This window comes from Glandiceps talaboti, chromosome 6 (genome assembly GCF_964340395.1).
Source record: "Glandiceps talaboti chromosome 6, keGlaTala1.1, whole genome shotgun sequence".
Lineage (NCBI taxonomy): Eukaryota > Metazoa > Hemichordata > Enteropneusta > Spengelidae > Glandiceps > Glandiceps talaboti.
Genome location: NC_135554.1, coordinates 1847956 through 1858992, shown reverse-complemented (window position 1 = coordinate 1858992; position 11037 = coordinate 1847956). Strand labels below are relative to the sequence as shown.

General features: G+C 37.2%; 1 protein-coding gene across 2 annotated transcripts in view; it reads right to left on the bottom strand.

Moving 5' to 3' along the window:
* Positions 1 to 8673: 8673 nt before the first annotated feature.
* LOC144436546 (CMP-N-acetylneuraminate-beta-1,4-galactoside alpha-2,3-sialyltransferase-like) overlaps positions 8674 to 11037 on the bottom strand; it is a 59253-nt gene continuing 56889 nt past the window's right edge. For both annotated transcript variants that reach the window (XM_078125362.1, XM_078125363.1), the window contains one exon: positions 8674 to 9266. In XM_078125362.1, the coding sequence (XP_077981488.1) occupies positions 9030 to 9266 (237 nt within the window). In that variant the 3' untranslated portion in view covers positions 8674 to 9029. The remainder of the gene's footprint in view (positions 9267 to 11037) is intronic.

The window sequence follows — 11037 nt, the reverse complement described above, 5'->3', positions numbered from 1 at the left end:
TAATGTTAATACACTGTGCCCTCATTGGTCTAGTCATTCATGATGACATAGGTACTATTCATCATCATTCGTCCTCTATAGAAGAAAAGTTTCACCTTGATGATGCATTTCGAAATTGTACTTGCATATAATGCATCTAATATGGACATGACCTGTATTATTTGTAGGAGATCGAGTTTCCCCACAGCTAATATGTAATTATATTTATTAAAATTTCTGCAAGAAATAAAACATTTGTGTTTCCCTGTAGTTAATTTGTCACCTCAAATGCACATAACTGGAAAACATGCGCTTAAGAGAAGCACAACAGTCAAAATAACTTCAACGGGCAATAGTGCCGGGCATTAGTCTATTTAAAGAAGATCATGTGACTTTTGTGATTCTGACCAATGACAGCTTGTGTAAGAATGTCGAGGTGTAATAACACTGTTTAACAAGTCTTTGGAGGTAAACATTTCTGAATTGTAGAAGTAAAATGATTTCGATATAAAATACATAACTTTCATTAAACAATTTGATGAGATTAATATCGTCTAGCACACAGATTCCTTAAAGTAACTTGCATATGAATTGGAAAACAATGACACCTTTCCTACCAACACTATTTCACCTCTGATCAACTTTGTCTCACTAAAACCAAAAATAGCGCAAATATTGCGTTGCCGCACAACTTCATGTTCAGGGCAATGATAGATATATAATTTTTTGAAGATTTAAAGTTGTAACCAAAACAAAATTTTCATACCTAATTTCCATCATCATAATCCAGCCATCCTATGTTGGAAGTGTACAAGACAAGTATAGCAACATCCTAATCAAACTTTAAAGGGATGTGTCTACAAGGTTTTGTACTTCTTTATTTTTTAAAATCAATTTGGAACCAAGTCATACCAATGTAACATGTTTAACTTTCTTGGTTGTCTTATTGTAATATTTTAAACACAAGCTACATTCAGTTTATATGGGTAGGTGATGAAACAGCTGTCTTACAACATATTACATAATCAAGTCATAAACCAAACTGGCCATGCTACAGGCTTTACCACCAGAGGAAATAGTAAAGTAAACATTATAGCTAATTAACAATGTACTGTTCTCACTGTGTCAGCTATTAATGAGGACAAATCTACACATTCTCAACAAAGTTAAGCTCAATCTACTGGGTAATTTCAGAGTTGAAGATTTTTGAGGAAAAGCAATGATATAGAATTACACTTCTAGAAACATCTCACCAAGTTTCAAACTCATTCACTTAGTACTTTTTGAGATACAAGTTTTTGACCAAAATTCACATTTTTACACCTTAATTCCATATCACTCATGGAATCATGGTATGCGTAACATATCTTCGTCCATACATCCCTAAATGCATTTCCATTAAATTTCAGCCCAATCTGCTCAGTGGTTTTTGAATTATAGATTTTCAACCAAAGAGACACATTTTTAGCCCTAATTTGGATATCACTGATGGAATCATCCCGTCATGAACAAATCTTACTTTACACCCCATTAAGAATGTTCCCACCAAATTTCGCACCAATCTGCCCAGTAGTTTCTGAGTTTAAGTTTTTTGACCAAAAATCACATTTTTTGACCCAAATCACACACCTGTGATGCGATCATTTTGATTTGAACAATTTCCCAACTAGACACCCAAGGTAATGGACCCACCAAATATCGTGGCAATCGGTTCAACGGTTTTTGACTTTAAGTTGTTTACACACATACACACACACACACACACAGACAGACAGACAGACAGACAGATAGACAGACAGATGCCGGGCGATCCCTATAGCACTACTGAACCTCAGTTCAGTTGTGCTAATAACATCAGTAGCAAAGCAACATCAAAACATACGAATGTTACCTCCATTGTGGCCTGAGAGGGCACTAATCACCTAAGGCTAACAAAACAAACAATTTCTACCTCATCGACTTCCTAGTTTATTGATTAGAAATCCATGAATATTGACAATGGAATAAAAAAATAGACACACAATTCAAACCCCCACCCCATCCCAACCCTCCAACCCCATCCCATCCCGATCCACATGCACCCCCACGCTAAGACGATGAAGTACTTCTAATAACATAAGACTACTGTTGATCTTGCAGCCAATCTTTCTGAATGTTTGCAAAGCTACAAGTCACCAAATCGAATAGTTGACGTACTCCTAGCTGCAGACAGTTCAAGTACTCATAGCTGCAAATAGTTATAGTACTCCTAGCTGCATGTAGTAGCAGTATTCCTAGCTGCAAATAGTTGCAGTATTCCTAGATGCAAATTGTTGTAGTACTCCTAGACGCAAATAGCTTCGGATAGTTGTAGTACTCCTAGCTGCAGATTGCTGCAGTAATTCTAGCTGCAAATAGTTGCAGTACTCCTAGCTGCAAATAGTTGTAGTACTCCTAGCTGCAGATAGTTGTAGTACTCCTAGATGCAGATATTTATTTATTTATTTATTTATAAACAGCAATGCATCCATTATATGGGTTTTCATGCAATTGCAAAATATAACAAATACAAATACAGATTTAAAATAAAAATATATGTGACAGATACAAATAATTATGCAATAATACAATATTAGGTATCGAGAGGAGTGGGAGAATGCAGAAGGCATTAGATTGGCGAACTATTTGTAACAATGGATGCTGCATCTGAAGGATCGGGAGTGGGCTTTCAGAATGTGGAATTTGGTCCTTGTGTTGCATTGATGAACAGTATCACTGGTTGTTACAAGATCAGAACGGTATGATGGTACTTTGTCGGTATCACATTTTTTGACAAATTTGTTGAAGTTGTGGTTGTGTCACTCTTGGATGGTTGGCCAATCAAGTGCAATTCTGGAGGTAGTGACATGTTCAGACTTCTTTAGCTCACATTGGATGCGGACAGCAAAATTAATTATACGTTGCAAGCTGCTTTTTAATGTTATTAAAAGTTATAGTAGTCATGACTGCAGAGAGTTGTAGTACTCCAAGATGCAAATAGTGGCAGTACTCCAAGATGCAAATAGTTGTAGTACTCCTAGCTGCAAATAGTTGTAGTACTCCAAGATGCAGATAGCTGTAGTACTCCTAGATGCAAATAGTTGTAGTACTCCAAGATGCAAATAGTTGTAGTACTCCTAGATGCAAATAGTTGTAGTACTCCTAGATGCAAATAGTTGTAGTACTCCTAGATGCAGATAGTTGTAGTACTCCTAGCTGCAAATAGTTGTAGTACTCCTAGATGCAAATAGTTGTAGTACTCCTAGATGCAAATAGTTGTAGTACTCCAAGATGCAAATAGTTGTAGTACTCCTAGCTGCAGATAGTTGTAGTACTCCAAGATGCAAATAGTTGTAGTACTCCAAGCTGCAAATAGTTGTAGTACTCCTAGATGCAGATAGTTGTAGTACTCCTAGATGCAGATAGTTGTAGTACTCCTAGCTGCAAATAGTTGTAGTACTCCTAGATGCAAATAGTTGTAGTACTCCTAGATGCAGATAGTTGTAGTACTCCTAGATGCAGATAGTTGTAGTACTCCTAGATGCAGATAGTTGTAGTACTCCTAGATGCAGATAGTTGTAGAACTCCTAGATGCAGATAGTTGTAGTACTCCAAGATGCAGATAGTTGTAGTACTCCTAGATGCAGATAGTTGTAGTACTCCTAGATGCAAATAGTTGTAGTACTCCTAGATGCAGATAGTTGTAGAACTCCTAGATGCAGATAGTTGTAGTACTCCAAGATGCAGATAGTTGTAGTACTCCTAGATGCAAATAGTTGTAGTACTCCTAGATGCAGATAGTTGTAGAACTCCTAGATGCAGATAGTTGTAGTACTCCAAGATGCAGATAGTTGTAGTACTCCTAGATGCAGATAGTTGTAGTACTCCTAGATGCAAATAGTTGTAGTACTCCTAGCTGAAAATAGTTGTAGTACTCCTAGATGCAGATAGTTGTAGTACTCCTAGCTGCAAATAGTTGTAGTACTCCTAGATGCAAATAGTTTTAGTACTCCTAGATGCAAATAGTTGTAGTACTCCTAGATGCAGATAGTTGTAGTACTCCTAGCTGCAAATAGTTGTAGTACTCCTAGATGCAAATAGTTGTAGTACTCCTAGATGCAAATAGTTTTAGTACTCCTAGATGCAAATAGTTGTAGTACTCCTAGATGCAGATAGTTGTAGTACTCCTAGCTGCAAATAGTTGTAGTACTCCTAGCTGCAAATAGTTGTAGTACTCCTAGATGCAGATAGTTGTAGTACTCCTAGATGCAGATAGTTGTAGTACTCCTAGATGCAAATAGTTGTAGTACTCCTAGATGCAAATAGTTTTAGTACTCCTAGCTGCAAATAGTTGTAGTACTCCCAGATGCAAATAGTTGTAGTACTCCTAGATGCAGATAGTTGCAGTACTCCTAGGTGCAAATAGTTGTAGTACTCCTAGATGCAGATAGTTGCAGTACTCCTAGATGCAAATAGTTGCAGTACTCCTAGCTGCAAATAGTTGTAGTACTAATAGATGCAAATAGTTGCAGTAATTCTAGCTGCAAATAGTTGCAGTACTCCTAGATGCAGATAGCTGCAGTACTCCTAGATGCAGGTAGTTGTATTACTCCTTGATGCAGATAGTTGTAGTACTCCTAGCTGCAAATAGTTGTAGTACTCCTAGCTGCAAATAGTTTTAGTACTCCTAGATACAAATAGTTGTAGTACTCCTAGATGCAGATAGTTGTAGTACTCCTAGATGCAAATAGTTGTAGTACTCCTAGATGCAAATAGTTTTAGTACTCCTAGCTGCAAATAGTTGTAGTACTCCCAGATGCAAATAGTTGTAGTACTCCTAGATGCAGATAGTTGCAGTACTCCTAGGTGCAAATAGTTGTAGTACTCCTAGATGCAGATAGTTGCAGTACTCCTAGATGCAAATAGTTGCAGTACTCCTAGCTGCAAATAGTTGTAGTACTAATAGATGCAAATAGTTGCAGTAATTCTAGCTGCAAATAGTTGCAGTACTCCTAGATGCAGATAGCTGCAGTACTCCTAGATGCAGGTAGTTGTATTACTCCTTGATGCAGATAGTTGTAGTACTCCTAGCTGCAAATAGTTGTAGTACTCCTAGCTGCAAATAGTTTTAGTACTCCTAGATACAAATAGTTGTAGTACTCCTAGATGCAAATAGTTGCAGTACTCCTAGCTGCAAATAGTTGTAGTACTCCAAGCTGCAAATAGTTGTAGTACTCCTAGATTCAAATAGTTGCAGTAATTCTAGCTGCAAATAGTTGCAGTACTCCTAGATGCAAATAGTTGTTGTACTCCTAGCTGCAAATAGTTGCAGTACTCCTAGATGCAGATAGTTGTAGTACTCCTAGATGCAGATAGTTGTAGTACTCCAAGATGCAAATAGTTGTAGTACTCCTAGATGCAGATAGTTGTAGTACTCCAAGATGCAAATAGTTGTAGTACTCCTAGATGCAGATAGTTGTAGTACTCCTAGATGCAAATAGTTGCAGTACTCCTAGCTGCAAATAGTTGTAGTACTCCTAGATGCAGATAGTTGTAGTACTCCTAGATGCAGATAGTTGTAGTACTCCTAGATGCAAATAGTTGTAGTACTCCTAGATGCAGATAGTTGTAGTACTCCTAGATGCAAATAGTTGTAGTACTCCTAGATGCAGATAGTTGTAGTACTCCTAGATGCAGATAGTTGTAGTACTCCTAGATGCAGATAGTTGTAGTACTCCAAGCTGCAAATAGTTGTAGTACTCCTAGATGCAGATAGTTGTAGTACTCCTAGATGCAGATAGTTGTAGTACTCCAAGCTGCAAATAGTTGTAGTACTCCTAGATGCAAATAGTTGTAGTACTCCTAGATGCAAATAGTTGTAGTACTCCTAGATGCAGATAGTTGTAGTACTCCTAGCTGCAAATAGTTGCAGTACCCCTAGATGCAAATAGTTGCAGTACTCCTAGATGCAGATAGTTGTAGTACTCCTAGATGCAAATAGTTGTAGTACTCCTAGATGCAGATAGTTGTAGTACTCCTAGATGCAAATAGTTGTAGTACTCCTAGATGCAGATAGTTGTAGTACTCCTAGATGCAGATAGTTGTAGTACTCCAAGATGCAGATAGTTGCAGTACTCCTAGATGCAGATAGTTGCAGTACTCCTAGATGCAAATAGTTTTAGTACTCCAAGATGCAGATAGTTGTAGTACTCCTAGATGCAGATAGTTGTAGTACTCCTAGATGCAAATAGTTTTAGTACTCCAAGATGCAGATACTTGTAGTACTCCTAGATGCAGATAGTTGTAGTACTCCAAGATGCAGATAGTTGCAGTACTCCTAGATGCAAATAGTTTTAGTACTCCTAGATGCAGATAGTTGTAGTACTCCTAGATGCAAATAGTTGTAGTACTCCTAGATGCAAATAGTTTTAGTACTCCTAGATGCAAATAGTTGTAGTACTCCTAGATGCAGATAGTTGTAGTACTCCTAGATGCAGATAGTTGTAGTACTCCTAGATGCAAATAGTTGTAGTACTCCTAGATGCAAATAGTTGTAGTACTCCAAGATGCAAATAGTTGTAGTACTCCTAGATGCAAATAGTTGTAGTACTCCTAGATGCAAATAGTTGTAGTACTCCTAGCTGCAAATAGTTGTAGTACTCCTGGATGCAGATAGTTGTAGTACTCCTAGATGCAAATAGTTGTAGTACTCCTAGATGCAGATAGTTGTAGTACTCCTAGCTGCAAATAGTTGTAGTACTCCTAGATGCAAATAGTTGTAGTACTCCTAGATGCAAATAGTTTTAGTACTCCTAGCTGCAAATAGTTGTAGTACTCCTAGATGCAAATAGTTGTAGTACTCCTAGATGCAGATAGTTGCAGTACTCCTAGCTGCAAATAGTTGTAGTACTAATAGATGCAAATAGTTGCAGTACTCCTACATGCAGATAGTTGTAGTACTCCTAGCTGCAGATAGTTGTAGTACTCCTAGATGCAAATAGTTGTAGTACTCCTAGATGCAAATAGTTTTAGTACTCCTAGCTGCAAATAGTTGTAGTACTCCTAGATGCAAATAGTTGTAGTACTCCTAGATGCAGATAGTTGCAGTACTCCTAGCTGCAAATAGTTGTAGTACTAATAGATGCAAATAGTTGCAGTAATTCTAGCTGCAAATAGTTGCAGTACTCCTAGATGCAGATAGCTGCAGTACTCCTAGATGCAGGTAGTTGTATTACTCCTTGATGCAGATAGTTGTAGTACTCCTAGATGCAAATAGTTGTAGTACTCCTAGATGCAAATAGTTGCAGTACTCCTAGCTGCAAATAGTTGTAGTACTCCAAGCTGCAAATAGTTGCAGTACTCCTAGATGCAAATAGTTGCAGTACTCCTAGCTGCAAATAGTTGCAGTACCCCTAGATGCAAATAGTTGCAGTACTCCTAGATGCAGATAGTTGTAGTACTCCTAGATGCAGATAGTTGTAGTACTCCTAGATGCAAATAGTTGTAGTACTCCTAGATGCAGATAGTTGTAGTACTCCTAGATGCAGATAGTTGCAGTACTCCTAGATGCAAATAGTTGTAGTACTCCTAGATGCAAATAGTTGCAGTACTCCTAGCTGCAAATAGTTGTAGTACTCCTAGATGCAAATAGTTGTAGTACTCCTAGATGCAGATAGTTGTAGTACTCCTAGATGCAAATAGTTGTAGTACTCCTAGATGCAGATAGTTGTAGTACTCCTAGATGCAGATAGTTGTAGTACTCCTAGATGCAAATAGTTGTAGTACTCCTAGATGCAAATAGTTGTAGTACTCCTAGATGCAGATAGTTGTAGTACTCCTAGATGCAGATAGTTGTAGTACTCCTAGATGCAAATAGTTGTAGTACTCCTAGATGCAGATAGTTGTAGTACTCCTAGATGCAAATAGTTGTAGTACTCCTAGATGCAGATAGTTGTAGTACTCCTAGATGCAAATAGTTTTAGTACTCCTAGATGCAAATAGTTGTAGTACTCCTAGATGCAGATAGTTGTAGTACTCCTAGATGCAGATAGTTGTAGTACTCCTAGCTGCAAATAGTTGTAGTACTCCTAGATGCAAATAGTTGTAGTACTCCTAGATGCAAATAGTTGTAGTACTCCTAGATGCAAATAGTTGTAGTACTCCTAGCTGCAAATAGTTGTAGTACTCCTAGATGCAAATAGTTGCAGTACTCCTAGCTGCAAATAGTTGTAGTACTAATAGATGCAAATAGTTGTAGTACTCCTAGATGCAAATAGTTGTAGTACTCCTAGATGCAAATAGTTGTAGTACTCCTAGATGCAAATAGTTGCAGTACTCCTAGATGCAAATAGTGGCAGTACTCCTAGATGCAGATAGTTGTAGTACTCCTAGCTGCAAATAGTTGCAGTACTCCTAGATGCAGATAGTTGTAGTACTCCTAGCTGCAAATAGTTGCAGTACTCCTAGATGCAGATAGTTGTAGTACTCCTAGATGCAGATAGTTGTAGTACTCCTAGATTCAAATAGTTGTAGTACTAATAGATGCAAATAGTTGTAGTACTCCTAGATGCAGATAGCTGCAGTACTCCTAGATGCAGATAGTTGTAGTACTCCTAGATGCAGGTAGTTGTAGTACTCCTAGATGCAAATAGTTGTAGTACTCCTAGATGCAAATAGTTGCAGTACTCCTAGCTGCAAATAGTTGCAGTACCCCTAGATGCAAATAGTTGCAGTACTCCTAGATGCAGATAGTTGCAGTACTCCTAGATGCAAATAGTTGCAGTACCCCTAGATGCAGATAGTTGCAGTACTCCTAACTTCAGATAGTTGTAATGTTCGTAGCTGCAGATGGTTGTAGTACTCCTCACTTCAGATAGTTGTAGTACTCCTAACTTCAGATAGTTGTAGTACTCCTAGATTCAGATAGTTGTAATGTTCGTAGCTGCAGATGGTTGCAGTACTCCGAGATGCAAATAGTTGAAATATTCATACAATAGGCCTGTATCACAGAATTTCAATTCTTCATCTTTTCATTACATTCCCTTTGTAATGTCAGTGATAACTTTGTACTCAACCAATTTTTTCAAAAATAATTTCTCAAGGGGGATATCATGAGTTAGATGGGTTTTCATTTCTTCCATTTGCATAGCATCATAATAGTGAGTTGGTAAATATGGACGACTGAAGTCATATCCAAATCCTGCAACGTGGACCTCATCACATATCCGTACAGCTAACATAATAAGTACTGTTCCAGTTGTGGGTGTATTCTGTCAATTCAAATCAAAGTTAAAAGTCAAACTGAATAAATTATGAACTTAACCTTAAAATGGCCATATGGATGAGGATTAAGTACTTATTTTGGATTTTTAATTTAAAAAACAATTTTATCATGGCTTCTTACTTTAAAAAATCAAGTGTCTAGTACCATAACATACAGGTATTGTCCAAGTGTCTAGTACCATAACATGCATGTATTGTCTAAGTGTCTAGTACCATAACATACATGTATTGTCTAAGTGTCTAGTACCATAACATACAGGTATTGTCTAAGTGTCTAGTACCATAACATGAAGGTATTGTCTAAGTGTCTAGTACCATAACATACAGGTATTGTCTAAGTGTCTAGTATCATAACATACAGGTATTGTCTAAGTGTCTAGTACCATAACATGAAGGTATTGTCTAAGTGTCTAGTACCATAACATGCATGTATTGTCTAAGTGTCTAGTACCATAACATACAGGTATTGTCTAAGTGTCTAGTACCATAACATGCATGTATTGTCTAAGTGTCTAGTACCATAACATACAGGTGTTGTCTAAGTGTCTAGTACCATAACATGCATGTATTGTCTAAGTGTCTAGTACCATAACATACAGGTATTGTCTAAGTGTCTAGTACCATAACATACAGGTATTGTCTAAGTGTCTAGTACCATAACATACAGTATTGTCTAAGTGTCTAGTACCATAACATGAAGGTATTGTCTAAGTGTCTAGTACCATAACATATAGGTATTGTCTAAGTGTCTAGTACCATAACATACAGGCATTATCTAAGTGTCTAGTACCATAACATACAGGTATTGTCTAAGTGTCTAGTACCATAACATACAGGCATTATCTAAGTGTCTAGTACCATAACATACAGGCATTATCTAAGTGTCTAGTACCATAACATGCATGTATTGTCTAAGTGTCTAGTACCATAACATACAGGTATTGTCTAAGTGTCTAGTACCATAACATGAAAGTATTGTCTAAGTGTCTAGTACCATAACATACAGGTATTATCTAAGTGTCTAGTACCATAACGTACAGGCATTATCTAAGTGTCTAGTACCATAACATACAGGCATTATCTAAGTGTCTAGTACCATAACATGCATGTATTGTCTAAGTGTCTAGTACCATAACATACAGGTATTGTCTAAGTGTCTAGTACCATAACATGAAGGTATTGTCTAAGTGTCTAGTACCATAACATACAGGTATTGTCTAAGTGTCTAGTACCATAACATACAGGTATTGTCTAAGTGTCTAGTACCATAACATACATGTATTGTCTAAGTGTCTAGTACCATAACATACATGTATTGTCTAAGTGTCTAGTACCATAACATACAGGTATTGTCTAAGTGTCTAGTACCATAACATGCATGTATTGTCTAAGTGTCTAGTACCATAACATACATGTATTGTCTAAGTGTCTAGTACCATAACATACAGGTATTGTCTAAGTGTCTAGTACCATAACATACAGCTATTGTCTAAGTGTCTAGTACCATAACATGAAGGTATTGTCTAAGTGTCTAGTACCATAACATGCATGTATTGTCTAAGTGTCTAGTACGATAACATACATGTATTGTCTAAGTGTCTAGTACGATAACATACAGGTATTGTCTAAGTGTCTAGTACCATAACATGAAGGTATTGTCTAAGTGTCTAGTACCATAACATGCATGTATTGTCTAAGTGTCTAGTACCATAACATGAAGGTATTGTCTAAGTGTCTAGTACCATAACATACAGGTAT